At 40.8% G+C, this 27157-nt stretch overlaps 1 protein-coding gene across 5 annotated transcripts; it reads right to left on the reverse strand.

The window, feature by feature from the left end:
- Nucleotides 1-592: 592 nt before the first annotated feature.
- Nucleotides 593-21465, reverse strand: ifih1 (interferon induced with helicase C domain 1). Of its 5 annotated transcripts, none has more exons than XM_083776919.1 (17): nt 20910-21465; nt 20154-20328; nt 19640-19741; nt 16873-16938; nt 12252-12478; nt 10765-10975; nt 9176-9393; nt 8750-8851; nt 8525-8648; nt 6896-7111; nt 6513-6769; nt 6250-6399; nt 5980-6141; nt 5699-5892; nt 4897-4990; nt 1259-1865; nt 593-1033 (listed from the first exon to the last, which is right to left on the reverse strand). In XM_083776919.1, exons 1-16 carry the CDS (start codon nt 21354-21356, stop codon nt 1659-1661), a joined length of 2952 nt encoding a protein of 983 aa, XP_083633045.1. In that variant the 5' UTR covers nt 21357-21465; the 3' UTR covers nt 593-1033; nt 1259-1658. The 5 variants fall into 5 exon arrangements, with proteins under 5 accessions (XP_083633045.1, XP_083633043.1, XP_083633047.1 ...); XM_083776917.1 differs by having other exon boundaries at nt 19640-19771; XM_083776921.1 differs by lacking the exon at nt 16873-16938.
- Nucleotides 21466-27157: the final 5692 nt, after the last annotated feature.

Here is a 27157-nt window from a genome sequence, read left to right on the forward strand (position 1 = left end):
AGAGGCTGAGCTACCTGGGGACCACTGATGTGCTGGGTGGGGTTATGGCTCAAATTAGTGCTTTTGTAACACTTGCTATGCATCCCATTGTTTCTCAACCAATGGTCTATTGACTACTAATAATGTCCTAATAATAATAAAGTTTCTTTATCTTTATAATGACTCAACCAGGCAATCACTTCCCCCTCTTGAGATTCTAACTCCCTTTTTCTGTTGAATTGCTTAACCTCCAACTTGTCAGTAGGCTACATGGACGGTCATCGGGTCATTCAGTTCATTGTTTCTCAACTAGTGGAAAGATTTTAGTTTTTTAAAACATGCAATACTTCCACAGACCACCTGTTGAAAACCCCTGATATAGTAGTGGTCATAATCATAATGTAATGTTATAAGCTCAGTGACTATACAGTAGCGAGTAGCCTATCTATGTGTATGGACTGTAAAAAAGAAAATAAAAAGCTATGCACAGAAGCCACCCCAAATTAAACATATATCATATAGTGGTAGTCTGGCATTGTATTCTGACAGGTGGCTATTTCTGGATTTCTGAGTCAAACACAAATTAGAAAATATAATTAATAATCACGACCAATTCCCAAATACATTTTCTTTTAATGGAAAACTACCAGCAGCCGTTTGTCAGCATGTTGACGGGTGCACTCCTGCGTACAGCAACACCAGGCTCAGAGGTACCTCTCATCAGATGAGTGACACAGGGGAGTGGTGCGATGTCATTTATGATCAGTCATTTTGATGTATAGCTTTATTCTTACCAGTGTATTTCCTAATTGTTATTGTTATCCATTAAATCAGCACGTAGCATTTGACACATGTAATTTTGTTGACAGGTTCCCAAAGACACAAAAAAAGGAAAAAGAATAAATGAAACCTCCAGTTCAAACCGCATCAATCTATAAACACCACTTTTTGCTCACCACAGAGGATGCATTCTTTATTATTCTATATACCGGTATCCGGTAACTAAATTATTCTCACTCACAATATAAGACCTCTTTTCTTAACCCATTCTGACCTGAGATCAGATTCATATGAGGTTTCCACTGGACACACACTGGTCTGATTAACCCATTCTGACCTGAGGGTTGTTCTTTGATTTTTCAAAAATAGCAGACCTACAAGCTCGTAGCGCGCCACTCGGTGGCACGCTATGAGCTTGTAGATCTGCTATTTTTCAATAGCTAAAGCATGACATGATGCTAACACCAAAATGCGTTCCCGTTCAGAATGGAACCTGTACTATATTTGATAGTGTTCGCGTGTGTGTGTATATGAAATCCAGTATTATCTTGTTTCATTTCTATTAGCAACAAAGTCTGCAGTGCATGCTACATCAACATTTCACTGTTTGTACTTGTAAGAGTGAGTGACAAATAAACATTCTTGAATATCTTGAATCTTGAAACGGTTCATATTGCAGAAAGTATGAGAATAAAAATGTGGATAATGCACTTAATTCCTAGAGAATAAATGGCAAAGAGACAATTTTTACAGTTAAATTAACACTCAGGATATTGCAACGTATACTATAATAAGTCACAGCCTTCTGATTCAGCATTAGTGATCTGAAAGACCCAAAGAAAAAAACAATGTCATGTGCTAGCGCTACATAACTGAACCTCTGCAAACCATCTGTAATCCTACTCCGTTTCATCGTCTGAGCTTTGCACCATTTGGCTGGCATGTGTAATGTAGTCGAAGGCAGGAAACTGGATGGCAAGTTCACTCCACTTGGTACATTTGCTTGGTACATTTGCTTTCTTCTTGCCATTGTATGTCACCACAAAATTCTTGACATGGAGACTCGGACACTTGAGCGAACGGTACAGTTGCATTGATCCCCACCTCTGCAACATAAGATTTGAGATTAGTCACGAATGGACACATCACTTTGCAAATAAAGTGAGCAGACCACTCCTTAACAGCTGGCAGGTTCTAGTTCAATATCATATCATACATACTAAAATATGAACTTAATTTCAATTGTGCTATCTATATAGTGCGTGGAAGGAACACGTTATTCCAACTAGTACTTTTCCCCTCCATCAGGCGCCCGGCTGGCCAGGGGGAGGCAGTTTATGTTTTTTGTGAGGCCAGGCTACCTATCCTAGGGGACACGGGGAGAACATGCAAACTTCACACAGAAAGGCCCTTTTGCCAACCCCAACCAGGGGAATGGGAACTGACCACAGCGTCCCCCACGGAATCGAACCCAGGACCTTCTAGCTGTGAGCCGACAGCGCTACTGACCCCATGAAAGAAACCTTTCCTAATGAGGAGCAACCGTGTGTGTGTGTGCGTGCATGTGGACTTAGCCATGAGGTCAAAACAGTTATGCTGGAATCTGATTGTCTAGCATAGGCCTACTGTATATATCTATTATAACAAGTGAGAAGTTGTACCCAACACATGGCAAGAAACCCAAAGCCACAACAGCTACGTCACTATTGCAACACCCACAACACCATCTTACACACTACACTCACACACACTCACACGGCAGTGACGTCACACACTTACCCTTCGCAGTGTTCGGGTCCTATCTCCTCCTATCGCGCCGATCGCCAACACTCAACACCACCCGCCAAACAATGGTCATTGCACTGCCACCAAAGATGCCTCCCTTCCACACTCACGCCGCCAATGCATTTGTTTACTACAAACACTTTCGCCCCAAGCACCCACACCCCTGGAACACTAACCACTGTTGCCCCAACAGGCCCAGAAACAAGGCCTTTCGCACAAATTCGCCAGGTCCACAATTACCACAAATTACATGTGAGAAAATTCATTCACAAGCCCACAAATGCCATTTAAATGCCATTCAACACACACTATGACTCGCTTACAATTTGCGAACCTGGCAACTACTACCCCGTCTTTTAATTGGCTACTAGCTCTCAGCCACTCCCCCTGTGCTGCTCTGATTCTGAATCATCTGATCTCCGAGTCTCCCTGTCTGCAGGAGAAGAGAAGGAGAGGAATTGTCGCCTCACGATTTTGCTTATTCCTTCTAAATCTCTGTATATATATATATATATATATATATATATATATATATATATATATATATATATAATGTATATATATATATATTTTAAACATATGTTTATTGATTTTCTTTACAAATAAGTATTTTCAAAACAATTTACATATATTTCCCCCCCCACATCCCCATGGCAGCACAAATGCAAACAAAATCTTATCACGAAATGTTTTGACAACAATAAATAAAGAACAAACAAAAAAATGACAAAAAAATAAATAAAACGAAAATAAAACACATTACATACAGTTAAACAAACAATGTCCGTCACGGTTCCCTACCCCCACCCCACAGCTGACTACTCCAATTAACCACTATACCTGTATATAAAATTTAGATCACTCAGCGAATCTCTTAGTTGCATCAACATTGTTCTTCGACAATAGTTGGTTTGTGCCTAAGTATTTACGATTTAATTACACACTTCGCATTGGCTATTTCGCCTGCCAGCCATACTGCCGAGTACTTTTGATTGCGCACACACACACACACGCACGCGCACGCCTGGCATGCACACACACACACACACGCACGCCTGGAAGCCACGATCTCTCTCTCTCTCGGCACACAACACACACACACACACACACACACGGGAATAGCCATACAGGCTATACACGGCGGCAGCGAGACAGGACGTTATAATCTTGAGTTTCATTAAATAACTGTCTTTCTCCGCACGCGCACACAACATTATTCAAGTGAAATGCGTAACGGCAATATTGGGCTAATATAGGCTACCAATACAGGACGTTATAATCTTCAGTTTCATTAAATAACTCTGTCTTTCTCCGCACGTGCACGTGCGCACACAACATTATTCAAGTGAAATGCGTAACACCAACATTGGGCTAATATAGGCTACCAATATGTGGGTAGCCTACAGGGATTTACCGACGGAATGAAAAATCATCTATACCAGGGCTGCCCACACTTTCTTTTACTTGAGAGCTACTTTCAAAACGACCAGCTCATATACCCACCAAATAAAACTATCATCCCAAAATGTAATTGAGGCTACATACAGTGGTGTCCCCTTCATCTGTTTTGAAAGGTACCTTTCTTTTTTTTCTTTTTTTTTACCCAGGGAAGTAGCTGAGCACAGATGCTCATTTTCAGCAACGCCCTGCACATCGAAACACACACACACACACACACACACACACACACACACACACACACACACACACACACACACACTAAATGGACGGTAGGTGGCAGTAGTACAGAGGCCAGAGCAACTATAAGACAAACGCACATGGAATGGGAAATAGAGGGGGGGAAATGGAAATGGTAAGGTTTTTATTTTTGGTATTTGACTTTGCTACTGATGATTGTACGCAACAACAACTATTGCATTGTGTGTTTGAGCTGACAGGCCCTTTTTTATGTCAATCAATCAGGTCATCTCAGGTCATCTCAAGCGGCAGATGCAAAAATAGTTTTTTATATTAAAATTATATATATTTTTAGGGCCATGTCATGTGGTCTACCTGCAAAGCCTTTGTGATCTATACTGGTAGATCGTGATCTACCTTTTGGGCACCGCTTAACGTCAGATCAGGGGTTTTGTCGGCCAGCGCCAAAAATGCTCCCCGACAGCATAATCGGAGCAAATACCGGGCAGTGTGTACGAGCCATAACGTGTTGACTACACTACACTAATAAGGACACATAATAATAACTAATAACCCATCCGTTACTACATGTGGAGTCAACTCCCGCAATTTCCTTCTTCCCATAGTGCGCGGCAACGTAACTCTGGGATGAGCGGCCCGTTAGGGCCGCGAAATTCTAGTATATATATATATTTAAAAAAAAAATCATAGTACCTGTCCACAGTCCTTGCATGCTATGAATTCATTGGCTTCGTAGTCCAGACATCTCTCTTGAAGGGTTGTGTTTTCTCTTTGAATGAAGAGTTCACTGTAAAAGAATGATGTTATTATGCCATTTGATTTGGTGATTGCTGTCATCGATTTTTTTTATCATGATCTCCACCAGGGCAGGTCAGGTTGTGGCCTCCTGGTCCTATAATAGGCCAATGTGAAAAGGGTGCCATTTGTTCTTATGCCTTTGATGACAATTGGATGATTTGAAGCATTTTGTTCCAAAAATGTGTTTTGCTAAAATCCACCTGTTGGTGGTGCTATAACAGGCCAATGTGAAAAGGGTGGGATATATTCCTCAGTCTAGTAGGAAAGTGCGTGAAAGATTTCACGTAAATTGCGTTTGAGGCTTTTTGTTCAAAACGGGCCAGTCCTGCAAACTTTGAAAGCTAATGTTAACCAATTAGGATGGAATATGAAATATCGGACAGATCTTTCTTGAGCACATGACTATAGATACACATTTTCGGGATCTTTGGACAAAATATGGAGTAGTAATAGCAAAAAAGGTGTTTTACAAAAGTCAGCCTCCTGGTGGCGCTATAACAGGCCGTTCTGGAAAATTTGGGGCAGCGGTTCATCGTTGGCATCTAGGGAGTGTGTGCAAAGTTTGGCATGGTTTACGGTGCCAGAGATTAGCTGGTAACGGACGGACGGACACGCGGACGGACGGAGTGAAAAACATACTCTCTCCCCATGCCTTCGGCCTGGTGGAGACAAATCAGCTGAGAATTGCAATTTGTACCGAAACTGTGACGTAACATTGACTCTATGCATGTTGTCAATGATCTCAATGTCTTCTCCAGTGCAGACATGTTTGTTGCAGCCTCTGCAACTAAACGCCACTTTAGATGGACTCTCCTTCTTCATATGCTTCTTCGTCTTCACCTGAGCTTGCAGTGTTTTCTCCATTATAGCCTGAATCTGAAAGTTCATGATCTAACAAAATAAACAATAACATTTAAAAATATTTTTTAACTTCAAAATAATTGAAATGATGAAAGCATAACCGACAGAATAACATACCCGTTTGTCATAATCTACTTGATTCAAGTTCTTGATTTTGTCAATGGCTTTTAACATCATTTTCTCACGATACTCATTGACACTCTCCTTTTCAGCAACCCCAGAGCCCTCCACCTCAACCACAGTATAACTGCTGTCCTCCGCTCTTGCTCGACCTTGGGCCTACAAAGATTTACATTGTAAATGGTAAGATAATTGTGTAATATTTTAATACAGTTTATTATATATTGGACAAGTATATTTTAAGATAGGCCAACAATCATCACATACCTGAATCATAGCTATCTCATTGGTCACTAGGCCATATCGGATAACAAAGTTGCACTGTGGAATGTCCAAGCCTTCCTCTGCCACTGTGGTAGCAATCAACAAGTTGATTTCCCCACTCCCGAATTTGTTCAAAACATCCTTTTGTTCTGCCTAATTAAAACAAACATTAAGGAGAGAAGTGCCGCACAATTAAGCATGTTGCACATGGTGCAAGACACAAAAGAAATGTTTAATCAAAGTGGCTTTCACAGAGGCACACTCACAGAAGTCATTGGTTTGACAACACTTTGGTCCCCTCCTCCGATGACATAGCAGGCTTTGACATCAATCTCCTCAAATTTGGGGTTTTCCTGAATCCATTGACTTAATGCAATGGCACTACGACGTGTCTTGGTGAAAATGATCCCTCTGGCCTTCTCTCTGCTGGTAAACTCGTGCAAAATCTTGCTTTTCAGTTCCGACAGGCTTTTATTCTCATAAGCTGGAATCTTTGCCAGAGCCTGCATCTCCTCCTTGTTCTCTGCAGGACACAAGAGACAAGTTAAAATGCCCCATCTTACCATATTGAGAACAACCAACATAACTATTTTATTTGTATCTTACTGGTATAGAAATATCTATTGGGATAGGGGCAATATTCCAGTACCTCTGAATAAATTAAAGAGGAATCTCTCAGTGTCTGTGATGTGTATGGGAACCTCTTCCTCTGGTGCCACTTTTCTCTTCATCTCCCCCTCCTGATATTTGTTCAGGAAACTGAGCGCATCACACATGCGTATGGTGTTGTGCAGTTGAAGGCCCTCGTTGTACTGCCGAAGATGCTCAGCACAAACACGCACTTTCTGTTTTTTTTCTTTTGCGGCTGTAAAAAGAAGATTATATATTGAAATGAGGGATGTCCCGATCACGTTTTTTTGCTCCCGATCCGATTCCGATCATTTGATTTTGAGACATACCGATACAGATCTTTCCTGATCCGATCTTTATATTTTTATATAACACTTGTGCCATATCACAATAGCAAATATCCTAATGTATGTCACTCTAGTCTAGTCTGTTGTGTTGCCTTTCAATTATTGAAAGGCAAAATGTGACTATACTTTTATTAGAATGTCATGGGGACCACCACCCTGACTTAGATTCTATGCTATGCATCCCATGTGTATACATCCCACTGTTTCTCAACCGTTGACTACTACTGGTAAAATGTCCTAATAATAATGATTCAACCAGACAATCCGGTGCACACTCCTTCTTGAGATTCTAATTCCCTTTTTCTGTTGAGTTTCTTGAACTCCAATTTGTCAGTAAATGACTACATGGATGGACTCATCATGGGTCACCAGGTCATTCAGTTCACAGTTTCTCAACTAATAGAAAGAACAAAACAATCAACAAATCCTACATTACCAAATGCATGGTCAGGGACCACATGCAATACCTCCACGGACCACCAGTGGTCCATGGACCACCTGTTGAAAAACCATGAATTAGAGTGAATACAGTCAAGTCAAGTTAAAACTCTTGAAGAGTATCTCTCTCATTCACAGAGAGTACTACAGACACCTACAGTATGCCATCATGCATAGCGGGGGTTGCTTTTCCTTTGTTTTCATAATAGGTGTCTTGAAAACCGATCACATCGCTCTACAGCCTAGGAGCGCCTGTTGCACAATCCTCGATGTTGCACAACAGTGGGACGTAATCAAAAATGTTCACCCCGTTTAGCCGACGACAACGAAAATCTTATAACATTAATAACTCGCGATTTAAATCATCCTGTCCAATTCTAAGAAAAGATCCTGCGTTTTGGCTACATTTAGCTGCTCCAGCCACATCCGGTATAACTTCCGGTCCGTCGGTAAAAGTGCTCCATTACTATAAATCGATTGGGCGCTATGATTTAATGGATTAAATAATCCCGGGCAATCGGCGTGTTAACCTATGTTAGTAGTATTGATTATACATAATGTAACAACAAGTATCCTCAAAATAGTTTTTTATGAAGTACTGGAACGTTTTAGCAACTAACAGCCGCAACTAGCCAGTATCTGTTGACCCCCTACTTATGGCATCCTTGCTCTGAGCACACCCATCTTCGAACTTGGCCTTCATTATACACCTGTGTGTCAAAATCTCTCTAGACATAAACACCACACACTCAGACTCACTATTTGAAAACAACACAAGCCACACTGTCACGGCTGGTATCAAGATGTGAAGCTAATCTAAACTAATCCCAGCTGAGACTCTCATGTTCCAAGTTGCCGCTTACCATTTTGTTCTTTTTGGACCACCCACTGCTCATACATCTGAGAGCCGAGGTCACAGGTAGGCTGTAGTTCTGCATGTGTGTGAATGGCATGCATCATTCTTTTGATTACATCCCCAAAAGGATCCTAAACAAAACAAAACAACATTGTCAACATTGTAATTTGTAAATCTGAGTAGACAAGCTCCTTGATGATGCTCATGTAACAGTTACTGTAAATTAGTGTACCTGTTTTCTCTCTTCCACAGTTGCAATCTTCTTAAATGGTTTATTTGTGTTCTCTGCATGAGTCCTTGTCATGATTTTACAGGCATCCAAGTTTGCACAAATCTACCAAAAGAGAGACAAAGACACATTCCTATTGGGGAGAGATTTCTATTTGTACACTAACTTCATTGTGTCAGGCTGAGAGTTGAACCTAAAAGCTGTTTTCAATTTTTCCCTTTGTGGTAAGAGTATGACAGGCATAGTAAGCTTTATAGCTGCCCAGTGTGCAGGGGCCATGTGGAACATTGGAAACAGCTTGGCAGGGCAATCAGGGTGCCAAACGAATAAGGCAAGGAGGGCGTGGCAGAGCTTCAGAAGCAAGGCATTCAAATGACTTCAAATGAAGACATTAGATTGGGGATGCTTTTCGTGGTAAAGAGAATTTACACGCAGAATGTGCTCCTCAGCTTTCTCCAGTTTGGTGGCCCCTCCAACGCCTGGTGAAGCAGTCAGACCCAGGATCTGAGGGATGGGCACGGGCTCCTTCTGAACTTTCTCCAGCTTGGAATTCTTGTGCTTCTGCTTCAGGTAGCGCATCATTATGTGGTTGTAGACTTCTCCTTTCGTAGTGTGGTGACACTCATCTATCACAAGCAGCGTCAAATCTGCAGGAGAGAAACGTTACACTCTGATGGGGTAACACCACTTTTTCCACAAAAACCCTCTAAGATTGCATAAGATGCTTTATAAATCAAAGCAGAACAGAGGCACCACAATACTTATGATGAATACAGACTATAGAGTATACAGTAGTTAAGAATAGTACTGTGTGTACAGTGGCACTCTGGTAGTTTATTTACCTGCACCCAGAAACCCCTTTCTTCTCTTTAATGTTTTTAAAGTAAATATAGAGGTGGTTCATTTTCACTCACAAATTACAGCATCCCAATGCCTGAGAGATCCTCCCACACAAACCGCCTCTTTTCTAGGAACTAAACGCTGCACTTTAAGCCACACTACCACATTTACCAGAGACCGTTCTTTCAAAAATAACTCAGAAACAGATTTCGCAATGCAGTGCAAGGTGACGAAGTGTACAAATTTGTGACTACGACTTTAACCAGAATGGTACAAATACATCCCCAGAGAGGGAGAATGTTGGGTTTGGAATGCGTCCGTGTGATGCGGTGATCGAGGCTCTCATGTGAATATGATCAGACGTACACTGATGGCTTGAACAGACATGTGGTCTGGAAGCTAGCAGATAGGAAAAAAAGAGGGGGAAAAAAAGCCTTCAGGCGTTTCAACAAACAGCATATGTTCCACTGAGATGGCTATTCCACCTCGGACTGTTGAGTGCCAGCGAGAACGACCAGAAGATGCCGGAAGAGTTTGACAAGAGCCTGTCAGATTTATTGTCAGGGGAGATGTTGTGAGTCCTCCTGTTTGTCTCCTACTCCAAAACCTGGCAATGCCTCTGGCAAAGGCCCGATAGGCTTCAACTAACGCCACTGAAGAATGTCCTCTACACGCCACAGAGGATTAAAATAATATATTTACCATGGCATCCCTCTTGGGAATGAAATAGATATGCCAAAAAATATGTTTAAAATAATAATAATATATTTGGTATTACCTGATTTATTCACTAAAAACTGTATTAATGCTAATCAAAAATGAAAGATGAATATGTAATGTAGGCTATAGAACACTTTGAATACATGAGAATTCCAGCCTATTTTTTCCTCTCTCTCATGTTTATAGTGCATATTGTGTGATTAACTAAATTCAAGCCACACGGAAATATCCCACCTGCAACGTATAATCCTGAGTGTTAATGTAAGCTTGAATGTGTACAAATGGAACCAAATGGAGCCTTGTGGGTCCATTTGTACGCTCTAAGAGTTGAATGAACCCACAGTATTTCATAGTGTAGTGTGAATGGATAAGCTGTGTCATATCATTCCATGCTGTGCTTGACGCTCGTCGTATCATGAGGCAAACTGAAAGGAAGAAATCATAGTGCAACGTCTCACCGCTTAACCGAACCCCTTCGTCCTCCCCACTATTGGCTCTCTCCAAGTAGTTCTCTAGGATCTGGGCCGTGCATATGATGACATCATGCTTCTTCACGATCTCTGTGAAAGAGATTTTGCGCGGGGAGTCTCCACTGACTCTCTCCACCTTGTAGCTGTGCTTCAGAAAGGGCCAGAATTCTGCGTTATAATGCTGGTCAACAAGGGGCACCTGTGGGACATCAAAATCCTCAGTGTTAGTTTATCCACATTAACCCTGGCATGCCCCCCCAAAAACGAATTATATATTATGTAATAATAATAATAATAATAATTAAAACAAATCTATTTTCAATATTTGTCGTACATATATAGAGGCTTAAGTAGTTTAACTAACACAAAAGTGGCAAAAAACCCAAAATTGAAGTATTACTGTACCTCCGAGGGCAGTGACAGTTAAAGGTTTTATGACATTCATTTTCATTTCTTTTTCTTTTTTCTTTTAGGTTTTATGACCTCAATTACACCCAAAAAACCTGAACTTTGAACATTCAGTGGATTTTCTGTGGTCTGAAGTTTTCTTTGGGGTTTGGAAGCCTTTTGAGCTACAATGAAAACAGGCAAAACAGTGAAAACAGTGACATCTGCTGGCAAATCCCATTGACATATATGGGATTTGCAGGATCTTACATCACAAACTGACGGCAAATCAGAGCACCTGTTTGAGCCAGAAAACCCCAGATCACAGAAAATCTACTGAATGTTAAAAGTTCATGTTTTTTGGGTGCAATTGAGATTAGAAAACCTAAAAAAATAAGAACAATTCCAAAACCTTTTTTTTAAATGTCACAATCCCTTTAAGAATAATTTGCAGCGATGTGAGTTAACTCACATTGCAAAGTAACAGCTGTATATAAAGTCTAAAGTTCATTGATGCCTGAAAACAGTTCATGATCATAATAAATAATGAATTGTTTAGACTCTACTGAAACATTGCAGCACAGATGTGTATCTAATGAGACATTTTGTTTGAGGCAGGAATTCAAATTGGCCGTACAATAATTTCGAATATTTACAATTTCAGGAGGTTCAGCGGGAGAGCACTCCCGTTTCTGCCAAAAACAATACTACAAATGTGTTCTTTTCTAATGTTTCCAGCAAGCAATAAGCTATAAATCCACATAACGGTTTGGGTTTTTTTAAGGGTTTTTGTCAAGTTGGTCCCTACAAATCAGTATTTTAGGGCACTGTCACACATTACAGTGCAGTGCCTGGGGAAACTATTTAATATGAATTGGGATAAGTAATGACAGTGATTTTCCAAAGCTGAACAAAAGGGAACAGGATACAGTATCTAAACCTTAAGGCATGTAATTTGTGGTTAGCCGGACCACTGGTTTAAATTCACTGAGAAGCACAGAAATGGCTTGGGATCTCCAAAGGAACATAAATAGGGCAGGCCAGTATCCAGTGTAGTATAGTGTATAAAGAGAGACGTTATGTTGTACCTTGTTCACCAGGACAACCACTTTCCCTGATTGTCCCGCCCTTCTCCTGCCATCAAGATGTTCTTTGGTAATATAGACGGCAACTCTGGTTTTACCACTTCCTGTAGGCAGGCATACGATGATGTTTTTTCCCTCCAAGGCAGGTGTAGCAACGTCCATCTGATAATCTCGAAGAACAATGTCTGCTTTTTTGGGGCTTCCAGCAATGGCTGCGGTGCTGGTTTCTTCTTCAAGAAAGCAAGGCAAAGCAGAGGTTTCAGACCAATGTCCACGTCGGCAACCAGCAATTACTTTATAGGCTACAACATTTTACAAGCACAGGAAAAGCTGTTTGAGGTTTTCATCTTTCAGTAAAATACATCTTCAATACAGTTCAGTACATACATACAAATACGAGAAAAATCATTATTATAAACACGGTTGTGTCTCAGTAGAAAACCTTGGAAGCTGTGCTGTTTGGAAGAATATGGTCGAGGATGCTCTCAGTTCGGAACTCACCAAAATCCAAACATGGCTTACCGATAACAAACTCTCACTACATCTCGGAAAAACAGAATCCATTCTTTTTGGGCGCAAACATGCTCTCAGTAAAGTAAATGTAAATGATTTCAAGGTCAGAGTTGACGACATTGTAATCTTCAGCAAATAAGAGATTACATATCTTGGTTGTATTCTTGACAACAAACTGACAGGTGACAGCATGGCAACAAGGGTTATCAAGATTTCTGGGCAGAATTTCTTCGTTTGTCAACAAAAGTGCTCTCAAGACACTAACTGGAGCCACTTTGACTGTCACTAAAGACCAAGCTACAAACCTCCCAAAACAAACTAATTTGATTACTCCTCGGTCTGGGGTCCACGACCCATCTTTTTGCAACCCAGTTTGATACCCTAGGGTGGCTCCGGGTAGAAAACAGAGTTAAGAAATTTTAATTGGGACTGACATTTAAAATTGTAAATGCAGCTTTTCCCTCTATGCCAAACATGGGCAAATTCTACAACACTGCCTGGAATGTCCTAACTCCCTCCCTCAAAAAATGCAAATCCCTGGCGTCCTTTAAAACAGGCCTGAAAATCCACCTTTCAGCATGCCAAAGGGAGAGGAAATGATCCCCCCCTACCCCCACATCCCCCTTCCTTGTTCCCCAACCTGTACACATCTTTGTTATTTTTACCTTTTTTTGTTGTTACTTTTCATGTCATGGTTATGAATTGAATATCCAGGACCTGAATGGAAACAAGACTGCAAGGACTTTTTTCGGTGATCCCTTTGGAAGTGTGTTTGACTATAGACCGATTCCGTACCGGTTTCATGGTCGCAGCCTACGTATTTCCTGTAGGCGGACTCGACGTAGCTGCGGGGGTAAAACCCTCACCAGGCGCATCTCTTCCACTACAGTGAACGGCAGAGTGACTGATGTTAGTTTGCCTCAAACTTTACTCCTTTACCTGCTTTTTTACTAACACTAACATTACAAAGATGCCCAGAACATCGAGATGAACCTGTGTAGTTTATGGCTGCTCCAACAGTAGTGGCAACATAACAAATAAAATAAAACGGAATGTCTAATATCCACCGCGATGGCTGAGACCAGAGCCATTGAGTAATGGTTGAGACAAAGCAGTGAAGAATCCTGCAAGATACATAATTTCAGTCTTACCCAATACCCAATCTTTCTGTTTTATGAACACAAGGCTGCTGTATTTTATACCTCATACTAAGCATTTAAAGTATGAGGTATAAAGTACAGCAGCCTTGTGTTAATAAAACATAAATATTTGGTATTGGGTAAGACTGGCGTTATGTATCTTTCACTGCTTTGTCTCAACCATTACTCAATGGCTCTGGTCTCCGCCATCGCGGTGGATATTAGACATTCCGTTTTTATTTTATTTTTATGTTGCCACTACTGTTGGAGCAGCCATAAACTACAAAGGTTCATCTCGATGTTCTGGGCATCTTTGTAATGTTAGTGTTAGTAAAAAATCAGGTAAAGGAGTAAAGTTTGAGGCAAACTAACATCAGTCACTCTGCCGTTCACTGTAGTGGAAGAGGTGCGCCTGGTGAGGGTTTTGCTCCCGCAGCTATGTCGAGTCCGCCTACAGGAAATACGTAGGCTGCGACCATGAAACCGGTACGGAATCGGTCTATACCCTGTACTGATTACATTTCTGTGCCATTGCGCTCCAATACTTTGCATTGCGCCTCCATTTCCCAGAAGCCCTGAGAAGCCAGTGTGACTGATTCTTCAAGTGTGATCCAAATGTGTGACATATCCTATGTTCTCCGGAAACCCCGTAAGTCTTAAAAGTAATCAAAAAACTGCGAATTAAACAATGAAAACGTAACACGGAAAGTGTTATGGAGGAAATTCAACTATTAGCCATATACATAATAAGCCAGAAAACCCACAGGGCCTGCTTGATTGAGAACTTTGAAATCTTGGCCTGGGCCGCCGGCGTGGTGGTCCTAAGCTGTAATGCCAGCCTGACAGTGTGTTGCGGGTTCGAATCGCGATCCCGATCACCTTTGTTGTGTGTCAATCCCCATCTCTCTCCCACATTTCCTGTCAGTCCTATCATTGAAGGCATAATAAAGCTAAAAGTAAATAAAAAGAGAATGTTGAAACTCAAAAAGAGACCAACAAACATTGCAGAACACACATGCAACCACTTTTTTGGAAATGTAGGGAAAACTGAATTCACAGCACAGCCACTCGCAGATTTATCATATTATAAAAAATAGTTTGAGGCAAATTGTATTTTTGTATGTACAACATTAAATGTGATATGTGAGAGCATGACAGACACGTGCATGCACACACACACACACACACACACACACACACACACACACACACACACACACACACACACACACACACACACACACACACACACACACACACACACACACACACACACACACACACACACACACACACACACACACACACACACACACACACACACACACACACAGTGAATGTAGCTTTCCTGAGCTTTCCCTTGCTGTCTCCTGTTTGTTTTCATATCCCTGGTGTCATTAACCTACTTGTAAGTGAAACTTACAAGGTCATCTTAACAATGGAATCTTAACAATGGAAGAGTTTGGCAGCAGGACGTTAACTATGAAACAAAGGATATTTGCATGAATTAGTTCTTACAAGCTGTACTGTTAAAGTGCATTATAAAGTACACGCTTATTGAAACACTTGTGTAAACGAGGCACTCTATTTATTTGTCGTCAGAGTTCAATGCAAAATGTTGCTGTGAAGCACATAATTGTCTATATTGGCATTAAACATTCTGTGTAGATTAGTTTACAACCCAGCGCCATGGAGTTACTGTAGCATATGTTTGCAATTGAAAGGCCTGGCTATGCTCCGTACTCTTTAACCTCTAGTCTGTGGCTGTCATGTTACACACATGGAACATATTCAGGAGATTAACACGGCAGACTGGAGGAACGCTCCTATTGAAAACCCCATTCTCATGTGACGTTTTCTAACACTGTACACTTCTCTGAGGTCTAAATCAAAATCTATGCACCCAAAATACAGTGGGAAAACTAGGTCGAATGAAACATTATTGTTATACGGTATACAATGTTACAAGCTGGTAAATATGATGCTTTTTATGCCAACATAAGAGTAAATAATATATTTCTTTATATGAAATAAATAGACATAGACAGACAAGATAATGCTCAAAACAATGAGAGACATCCAAACAAGAGTACAACTAGGAGTGTGCTAGTGGCCCCTAGAGGCTGTGCTGCTCCTTACACCCAACTGGACCAATGGTCTCACTATTAGGCAGAATGGTGGTGGTCGGGGCACATTTTAAATTCTCTGAATGAGGTGCTGGGTTCTTTAAGATTGACCATCTGTATACTCCAGAACAGGGGTGGGCCTTTTTTCCCTTTTTTTTTTTACATTACTGGATAAAGGCAATTGTCAGCACACTGCTAAATCAATGTGCACAAGAAGAAAGTCTACGTCATGACACAGTGAACTGAGTGAAGCCATGGCAGCCATCTACCCATAGAGGACATACCCCAAGCCCCCAGGATGGCTAGGCAACGTTGAAGTAGTCTCCCTACTGGTCAAAGCCTGGTACTGCAGGCTGGCTGGGCCCAGGTTAAATGTATGAATGAATCATGACGTAGGATGTGACGTAGATGTACCACAAGAAAAGTGCGAGGGGTACTATGATAGGAGCCAACCAATCATATCAATATACTAGAGGAGTACTACCCGGGAGACTTTGTCAGTGTGCTTCAAACACCACTGAGCAACTTCCATTGAAGTGAATAGCGGGGGGTGGGGCTGTCGCTCCTCAATCCGTTCTCTAGATATATTATAGCTCTATGACATACCCTCAGACCACCATAGCGGGTCTGTGTTTTCCCTTCTTACACATCCTTTTCGCCTTTCTTTTGTGTGTGTATGTGTGTCTATTAGTCGGTACTAGCAGCACGGTTTCGGTGGTTACTGCATCTATACAACATCATCATGATAAAAGGAACCGTTCACGTCACACCAAGTGTTTTCTTTTTATTGGTTTGCATATTGAATATTATTGAGCAGTGAATATTTTAAATTAATCACAGTCCCACCTGTTTCTGAAAGATGCAAGCCATTTACCAGTTGCCTGCTTTCAACAAATTCTTCATTGTATAGGTCTGAAAAGAGATGAGAGATATAACTATACTACACCATTATACAAAATATTTACATCCTGATACCATTTAATGATGACGAGCAGCCCGGAAGAGAATTCCCCATTCATTTTCCCATAGACGTTTCAGAAAGTATTTATTTAAAGACCTGTAAGCCTCGAACAAAGCCAACTCGGATGGTGACAAATCATGACAATAAACACATTTTTTGGGCCGAACAAATAATTTGAAAGAAGAAAAACAACAAAAAATGTTTTTATTGTCATGAGTTGTCACCATCCAAGTTGGCAAGAGCGATGCTCTATTGTTGACTGGATGCGTAAAAGATTTAAAACATCTGTTAATAAACAATGATCTTCTTAAGTCGATTCCATGACATTAAGTTCATGTAAGATTGAAGAAGAAGGTTGACTCAAATGCACCATCCTCTGGTTTCTTTTACACATCGATATTGATTTTAAGTAATAAATATTAATGCCGCTGCCATTTACTACTTACTAGCGCTAGAATCTTGCTTTACTGTTGTCAGGGAGTCACAATTACATTTGACATATTATTCAAATGTAGCCTACTGTGTTGTCCTTGTTGTGGCTGTTGGGCAGAAACCTTTTATCTCCATATTTTAACATTTCATTTTTTTTATAAATGCCCTACTTTGTCATACTACAGACTGTGTCACAAAGAATTGGCAAAAATAGCTGATCTACAAGCTTACGTGTCACAATGATGTGACAAGTGAGCTTCTAGATTCTACATTTGAAAATATGTCAGGTGAAAGTGAAAGTGTTTAGTCTGTCTGTGGATTTGTATACATATGAGGTTAATTTTTCCATTTTCTGAAATGTAAGAGTGTCAGGTGGATGTCTCAACATCCACCTGACAGCCACGATATGTAACAACAGTGAGCCTCTTCCCTCAGAGCCCACCCTCAAGGCCCCTGCCTTCCCTCATATTGCATATAGACCGATTCCGTACCGGTTTCATGGTCGCAGCCTACGTATTTCCTGTAGGCGGACTCGACGTAGCTGCGGGGGTAAAACCCTCACCAGGCGCATCTCTTCCACTACAGTGAACGGCAGAGTGACTGATGTTAGTTTGCCTCAAACTTTACTCCTTTACCTGCTTTTTTACTAACACTAACATTACAAAGATGCCCAGAACATCGAGATGAACCTGTGTAGTTTATGGCTGCTCCAACAGTAGTGGCAACATAACAAATAAAATAAAACGGAATGTCTAATATCCACCGCGATGGCTGAGACCAGAGCCATTGAGTAATGGTTGAGACAAAGCAGTGAAGAATCCTGCAAGATACATAATTTCAGTCTTACCCAATACCCAATCTTTCTGTTTTATGAACACAAGGCTGCTGTATTTTATACCTCATACTAAGCATTTAAAGTATGAGGTATAAAGTACAGCAGCCTTGTGTTAATAAAACAGAAATATTTGGTATTGGGTAAGACTGGCGTTATGTATCTTTCACTGCTTTGTCTCAACCATTACTCAATGGCTCTGGTCTCCGCCATCGCGGTGGATATTAGACATTCCGTTTTTATTTTATTTTTATGTTGCCACTACTGTTGGAGCAGCCATAAACTACAAAGGTTCATCTCGATGTTCTGGGCATCTTTGTAATGTTAGTGTTAGTAAAAAATCAGGTAAAGGAGTAAAGTTTGAGGCAAACTAACATCAGTCACTCTGCCGTTCACTGTAGTGGAAGAGGTGCGCCTGGTGAGGGTTTTGCTCCCGCAGCTATGTCGAGTCCGCCTACAGGAAATACGTAGGCTGCGACCATGAAACCGGTACGGAATCGGTCTATAGGGAAGGCAGGGGCGTTCAGGCAACTGACACTCTACTTAACCTACTTTATAAACATCAAAATAAAAATCATGCCAGGCTGCTTTTTATTGATTTTTCATGAGTGTTCAATACGATCCAGACCCACGTTCTGGTAGAGAACACCTTCGTTCTAGAGTCTAGACATGCTGTGCAAAAAGGGCCAGCAATGCCTGTCTATGAAAATTGGCTAGATTTAATGTTGACAAAAGCCTGATGAAACTGTTCTATATGGTGCCTACATACATTCCGTAATTTATTTCTCCTGTATCTGTTGGTACGGTAACCTCGTCATCAAGGATAAAACTTCCCTTGGTAGAATTGTGAAAACTGCTTCTAAAATTACTGGCATCCAATTGGAGAGCCTTGATTTATTTTATAATAGACAGCTGCTCAAAAAAGCCCTGTCCATCCGCTCAAATAGTGCCCACCCACTCAGTTCGGAGTATATGCTGCTGCCATCTGGCCTTGGCTTGTGTCCCCCTAGGACCACAGGTACAAATACTCCTTTGTCCCTGCCTCGATCTGAGCAGTCAATGCTGCCGGAAGAAGGTAAAAACTGTGATGATGATGATGATGATGATGATGATGATGATGATGATGAAGATGATATTTAGTAGGCTACCTTAGCACTTATCACTTGGCTCTTGGCACATTATGATGATGTCACTTTATGATAATGACACTGCTGCTATGATGCCTAACTTTGTACTGTACTTGGTTGGCTACTCTTGCATGAGCAGTTGTCCTATTCTATGTTGTCTGTTGCTGTTCTGTACTGTCTTTATGTTACAAACCTCTATGAACTGCTGCAAATCAAATTGCCCTCCGGGGACATTAATAAAGAACTTTAACTCAACAGTACCTTCTGTAGTGTTACTGACACTGTCCAGTGACTCCTCCTGTGGGATAGAACAGCCTTCTCCGCCCTCTGTTGCAGCATCACTTCTTGCAAGTTCACCCTCATCTGTCAGTGGAGACAGGCTATCAGTCTCACCTGAGACATGCAAGCACGAACGCACACACACACACACACACACACACACACACACACACACACACACACACACACACACACACACACACACACACACACACACACACACACACACACACACACACACACACACACACACATATCAAATCCTCTTATTTATATATTTATTGTATTCGTATGCCCTATTTAAAACAGCTTGGTCAATGGCTGTGTTCAATGTATAGTGAATTTAAGGAAAAAATATGTTAAAACTACAATACTGTACTGTGTGTGAAATCAAATTGAATACATTTATAGTTAATTTTAACGATTCGTATGCATAAATAAAATATTAACTTTTATGGATAGCATTCCTCAGGGTGATTTTGATCTCTACTTATACCTTGTATGTCATTGGAAGGACTCCCTCCTGTTAGTTCCTGATATAGGATTAGGTGCTCTGTTTTAAGCAGAACATTCAGGAATTTGGAGAACCATCCTGGCCGACATCTCACAATTCTTCTCAGAAGTTCACGAGCTCCATTCATATTTCCATTGTTCGTTGTTATAGCAAGTATCTAGAACATGAACATATAAGTTAGTATACATGCAATCAGATTCAGTACAGAGCAAGTTGCTCATTCTAAACACGAGTACAATGTTAGGCTGCCATCTTCTGGTCAATGCCTGCAAAGACGAATGATCCATGCAACTATCCATTTGAGCCAATTTAAGCAAAGCCAAGATCAGCCAGATGTTTCTGCTTGTAGAAAGACATTTTCACATTTAATCACATTAGGGGTTTTTTAGATATTAAAAGTATGAAACTATTTATTTATTTATTCATTAATTTGATATCAACGCTTTTTGGAAGATATCCTAGCTACTATAGTATATAATATCCAGATCACTGATCTCGTTCAAACCAGATTCGGCAGTTCTGCCTACTTCCGGGTCCAGGACCTATTTGTTGTCCCCGTGGTGGAAAGCCTGGTGAGGCGAGGTTAGTAGATTAGAAGAAGAGCCGCCGTTGGAAGGGTGAACGGAGTTTTCGTAACTATCTTACTACGGTATATGGCTCTGCAGTGCTTGACCCAGACTTGATAAAAGCTGCTGCTGACAAAGCGATATAAGGCCCAAGGCAAGTTACACAACTTACAATTTCGCTGTCCTCTTGGGTGAGAATTTCTTCAGAAAGGCAGGCGATGCATACATCATTCGTTTTCATGTCCAAAAGATTTGTACAGAGAAGTTCAATAAGTCGAACGCAGTAGTCATTATTTGCCTCTACTTTGGGGCTTGAAAGGTTTGCCTCCACATAATCAGCTGCATATTGACAACCTCCGGCAGACAGAGCGTCAACAAATTCCCTGAACCAGCCGTCTCCATGTGGCTCCTTTATGACAATATTTATGAGGGAATCCGCGGCATTTATGTTGCACTCAGCTCTTGCCTGGTTCCTAATGCGCTCCTTCTGCTCGCTGTCAATAGAATGCATAAGATCCAAAACAGGGTCGACTTGGATGAGTCTTCGTAACCTTGGTCTGACACTTTCAATGAGATTTATTAATCTCACTGTGTTATCATCATCCGATTCCGATTCCATCGTGAATTAATTTATAATTCACAACATGTACAATAAACTAGGACAGGATTTACAGAGTAGACTACGAATACCGTACCGAGTACCGACCCCCGGACCCGTACGCAATACACCGCTGTGGGGTTGGGACCGACCGAGGCTATTAAATACACCGTGACTCGAGAGTTTTCGATTAGTTTCGTTTCTCTCAGAGCCTTAGATATAGAAATGGGAATGGCTCCTCTAAAGTACACACCTCTACAAATATAAGTGAATTTAGTTAAATAGCCTACTCGGACACTAGATGTCAGCAGAGCCTGGCTCTGGAATTGGTCCGTTTTTCGATTTGACAAACTCTAAAAGAGCTTACCCATTACATTATAATTCACATACCGGTCCGGTATAGGCCTAAATAAAAAGCTTAAAACATGGATATTAGTTCTATACAAGGCAGGTTAACTCTGAATCAATTCAGAGATTATTATTTTTTCAGTAGGACAGAGATTAAAAACAGATTTAACAGACTTTAATTTGGCCTACTGCAGTAGGCTGTAGCCTACTATAGGCTCGCCCTTTCCCTAGCATGGGGGCAGGTTTATTAAAGGGACATTTCACCGCTGGAAGATGTTAATGTCAATGTTAATAGTATTTGTAGTAGATAACACTGTAGCACAATTTGAAATGTGCACCTTATGGCCAGGAAAAAGAATGAAGTCTGTTTGCAATTTGCAACTCTAGATTTTTTTATAATGGGATGAATCTAGAGTTGCAACAAGCTCCATCCACTTCCTATTCATCATTTTTGGTTTGCGATCTGCTTGTCTTAAACGACGTTAAACTCACCAACATTGCAGCTGTAGTCCAAGCTTGAATTATCCTCTTTCAATCTGCCTAGCTTGTTTTTCATAAAAATCCACCGTAGAGATGTTATGAGCTACTTTCTGTCAAGACATCCTCTGCAAGTGATTATTTTTTAAGTGCTGGAGTTTGGAAGCACTCGTCGTACGTCACTTAACGGCCCTGCGTTCAACCTGTTTCGAATTTGCACATAATGCAGGAGGCAGCAGCGCGACCCGTTAACAGAAACGAGTGCTTCCAAACTGCAACACTTAAAAAAATCATAATTTGCAGAGGATGTCTTGACAGAAAGTAGCTCATAACATCTCTACGGTGGATTTTTATGAAAAACAAGCTCGGCAAGCTCAAGCTTGGACTGCAGCTGCAATGTTGGTGAGTTTAACGTCATTTAAGACAAGCAGATCACAAACCAAAAATGATGAATAGGAAGTGGATGGAGCTTGTTGCAACTCTAGATTCAACCCATTGTAAAAAAATCTAGAGTTGCAAATTGCGGCTAGAAGTCTGTGTGTTCGACTAGGGTTTGACTGGATTGCTGAAATGCCCATAATGCTTTAGTGCACTTCTTGTGGAGAGGGGGAGGCTGCATGGAGGTTTGACTTTGTAGTCCAGGAAGGAAGTAAGACCATATTTTCATGTTTTTCAGGTTTTTGGTCATGAACATGGCGTCATGACTATAAAATATCAACAAAAGAAAACCCAGGAGTGTTTCTTGTGTCCTAAACATCATAAGATAATAAGCTCTTGTTGCAAAAGGGGTGAAGTGGCCCTTTAATATATAAAACTGCACAATTTTCTTCATTTCTCACTATAGACTTTTTCATTAATTGCCTATATTTGCAATTGTAAGTGTTGAACGGGGGTTGTAAAGGTGGAATTATGTCAAGGCTACTAAAGTCTAATTTGTTGCTTGCCAAGAAGAACACATATACAAGCAAACAACTTGTCACGATGCAACATGTTGTAGATTACTGACATGATACTCCATGATACTGACAGAGATAGGCTACTGACCAGTGACCATATACTGCTGCATGATCATGATACTTAGCCTGGCTAATTAACCAGACTCAGGCAAATAATTTTTTGCCAACGGCTGATTTGGTCTGGCTTATTAGCCAGGATAGGATGTCAGGCCCTCACACCAGGCTCCTCTCACAGCACTGTGGAGCACAGGGATGCCAGGCACTGTCACCTGAAATCCCAGTGACAGGGTAACATGACAGCCCTGCCATTCACTGTGAGAGGAGCCTCCACTCCCTGGGAAGTAGGCTAATACTATCATAATAATCATATTGTAACAGTCCAGTTTAATGTCAAATTTGATATTTGGAAATGTATAAGGTGTTTTCTAAATTATATAATTTACTGTATATTCTATAATAGGCTATACATTAAAAGTAAAGATTACATTTTAATTGGTGTTGGGGGCGGATATAGGATAGGGTGCACTGGCCATTCTTTTTTGTTGAGAAACACTAATCTATCTAGATGCCATGGAAGCAACTACTGTATACACTTGTCATCATATAAATATCAAATCTTAATAATACAGGTAAAATCGTGTTTTAATTTTATTGTTCCCACGGCTACAGAACCAACTTATATGCTATGTTGCATGAGACACCCATGTTCTAATATAATTCATGATAAAAAACAACAACACATTTACAACTTTTTACACCTGGCTATATTACAAGATTGTAATCTAACAATGTGTATCTTCAATGAAAACATTAGAGGAAAACAACATGTTCATGTTATGGTTACCTCTATCTGGACATATGACATGGTTATAGGCACAAGACCCATGGGTCGGTCTGCTCATCGGTCTGCTAATGTTAAGTTTCCATGTGGTGAATTATAATACCCCTCTAACGAATGCATCCTATAACGAAAAAAGGATTGGGCAAAACAAATTCATTTATTTGAATGTTTCTACATTTTGGGCCCAGCAAGCAGTGCAAAATAGAAACTTTCAAATATAAAACTACTGCCTTAGAAAGGCCATCATCAGACTTGCTTGCCAGAGGCCTATAACACAGGGATAACATGCAAGAGAAAATGCTCAAACATGCATGTTAGCCTATATGGCTATGCCCTGACAAGGAGGTATGATGTCCTGTTGGCTGTAACATCAAGGGTGCATGAATAATGCATATGCTTGCAATTATTAATGCACATAGTTTAAGGAATAAACTACAGTAATATATGTATGTATTGCAGTGCAATAGTCCATAACCCCTGAGTCATACTTCAGAGAAGACAGGCAAAACATCAGCAAATTGTTCACGTCTGCATAATAATGCTGTTGTTACATCGATACCTGCAGACAACAGTCCTTATTCCATATGTCATAAAAAAATTACTTAAATCTATTATCAAGCAAATCATCAATAATTATGTCTGTGAGCATGCTGATAAAATAATGCAGCTACACAGTAAAATCCTCAGTGTTCATTTAACTATTTTGGACGAATGTCAAAAGATGTCAAAACAATTTCAAAAGCAGCAAACATAGCTAATCTACGAACACATGGATTGGCTATTTTTGAATTGATCTTTTTCATATGACAAAGCATAGGGCTTAAATGTTAAATGAATCCTGAGGATTTTACTGTGCACCGTAATTACAGCAAGACAACACAGATATAAGAACACTTCAACATGTGCACGCTGAGGGATTTATGGCCTTGGTGGTCCCGGATCTGAGACAGGTCTATGGAGACCCATGGTGTTAGCATTGGAGTCTGATGGGGAAGAGGGAGAGACTGACGATGATTCAACTGGAAGAAGGATCAATTCAGAATGTGGATGTTGTTGTTGTTGCAGATGTTGTCTCTGTACAAGCAGTGTTGTAAGGCTGTCATCTACGGCTGCATTCATGGGAGGTTGAGAGTCTTTGGATTCCTGATGGATCTGGGTCCTCCTCTCCGGTTTAAGGTCAGGACCCTGAGGAAGACCGGGACATAAGGTACATTTCACAGGTGAGAAGCCAACTTTAGCATCAGTAACTTAAAGCCAACTTTACCATCGGCAACTTAAACAAACATTTAAAGACGTTATACAAAATAGCAGAACTACAAGCTCATAATTGCATTGAACCGCTATGCATTCATGATTACAGCTGAGCTTCATTATAAAGTTAGACATATGATCCCTAATGTTAACCATTTTAAGTAAGAATACATAATACAGATGAGATACTTTGCTTCATTAGTATTAAAGAAAAAAAAGAAGAAAAAAGATCAAGGCACTTTCCAATGTACCTTTTCGATGAACAAAAAAGGCAATTCTTAATGTTTTATTACTGCATGGTGTAACAGACACCATGAGAACAATAATTAGGTTGTCTGCCATAGAAAAGTAAATCACAGTGACCTGTATCTGTCTTTTTCAAAATGTGATTTTTGGGTCTGTAACATCAGCCGAGGTTCATCTCTGCTAAAAGGAGTGAGTGAGCACTGTCTAGGTCGATGTCAAAAGTCCATAAAGTCCAAATTGAATTACTTCCTTTGAACGAAATGACGTGATGACGTGTCGAGGCCCACATGAATAAATTGAATGAAAATGTCATTCACCTGGTTGATTCTCATCGCTGCGCGTTCCTCCAACACAGCTGTTTTTTATTACAGAACTACTCCGTTTTTAATCTCATTCAAGATGACATCTAGACAGTGTATTACTCGTTATAAAGTTAATCATCACGCTAAAATATGTATCTGAAAACATTATAGGTTAGAAATAAGCCACAAGCTTTGCTGCCCGTCTCTCTGTGACTTGTAAATAAACAAACTCAACGCACGTGCATGTAGCAGAGCTACGTCCCATACCCTTGAAGGGATGCAACGTTCTGATTCAATGGTTTGAAAAGACACAGCTTTCTGTTTCAGAGTGAAACTTCAAACTATTTTTATACTTTATACTATTTTTTTATCAAATGCAAATATGTTTGCTGATGACACAATAACTCATTTAGAAACTCAGTTGTGCAAATGAACAAGGTTTCAGAAGTTGCATTGTTGGGAGTTAAAATACAAAACTATCCCTAATGGACAGCCCATACTACGATCTTTCTAAAAGGAGTGATCAAAATGGTCGGAATGGTTGGGGGAAATCGCAGGGCTTCTATCTAAACACACTCTTATGGTAATATCTCATAGTCTAATGATTAGACTCTAATCTAGACAGTCACATATTGCTGTGCAGTGTAGGGTAATGCTAGCCTGGCATGGCCAGACTCACAGCATAGATACAAGTAAGACGTGCAAACGCGGGAAGCGAACGCAGCTCGTGTGTGTGTGGTTGTGTGTGTGTGTGGTTGTGTGTGTGTGTGTGTGTGTGTGTGTGTGTGTGTGTGTGTGTGTGTGTGTGTGTGTGTGTGTGTGTGTGTGTGTGTGTGTGTGTGTGTGTGTGTGTGTGTGTGTGTGTGTGTGTGTGTGTGTGTGTGTGTGTGTGTGTGTGTGCTACAGCTGCGCTGTGTGTGTGTGTGTGTGTGTGTGTGCTACAGCTGCGCCCTCTGGTGGCGGGCGGGTGGTGTAACAGCGACACACACACACACACACACACACACACACACACACAGACATTCAGCCCTTGCTGTCATAGTAAGTGGCTCACTGCGTTCGCAATTAGTCTGGAACGTCGGTGTGGAAGATTTACTTTCAGTTTGCAGTTACAAACAGATTCCAACATCACAGCAAAAAGTCTCACTTTGGATAGTGGGCTCTGATTGGTCACCCACAACTCTGGGGTGAGTGAAATGTAATTCAAACTGACGAGTTCCAGACCAATCTCCCCAGGTGGTGGCAGTGCTGTAGAAGGAACATTTTCAATTTACCCATGTTTGTTTTTTGTTCTGCACCAGCTAATAGGGATCCTAATAAACTCAATAAACAGGGACGCCTCTCCCGGGACGTCCGTTAATTGATTCCTTTGAAACTGGCTTAGATAGCATTTGACACAGA

This window comes from Protomyctophum parallelum, assembly GCF_964188405.1.
Source record: "Protomyctophum parallelum genome assembly, chromosome: 11".
Taxonomy (NCBI): domain Eukaryota; kingdom Metazoa; phylum Chordata; class Actinopteri; order Myctophiformes; family Myctophidae; genus Protomyctophum; species Protomyctophum parallelum.

Excerpts from the sequence above, each read along its gene's own strand:
- ifih1 (XM_083776917.1), bottom strand. The coding sequence starts at position 21,356 with ATGGAATCGGAATCGGATGATGATAACACAGTGAGATTAATAAATCTC. Across the intron at positions 20,329-20,909 it reads CCCAAGAGGACAGCGAAATT|ATACTTGCTATAACAACGAA; the intron begins GTAAGTTGTGTA and ends TTCATGTTCTAG. Across the intron at positions 7,112-8,524 it reads GGTCCAAAAAGAACAAAATG|CCGCAAAAGAAAAAAAACAG; the intron begins GTAAGCGGCAAC and ends TTCTTTTTACAG.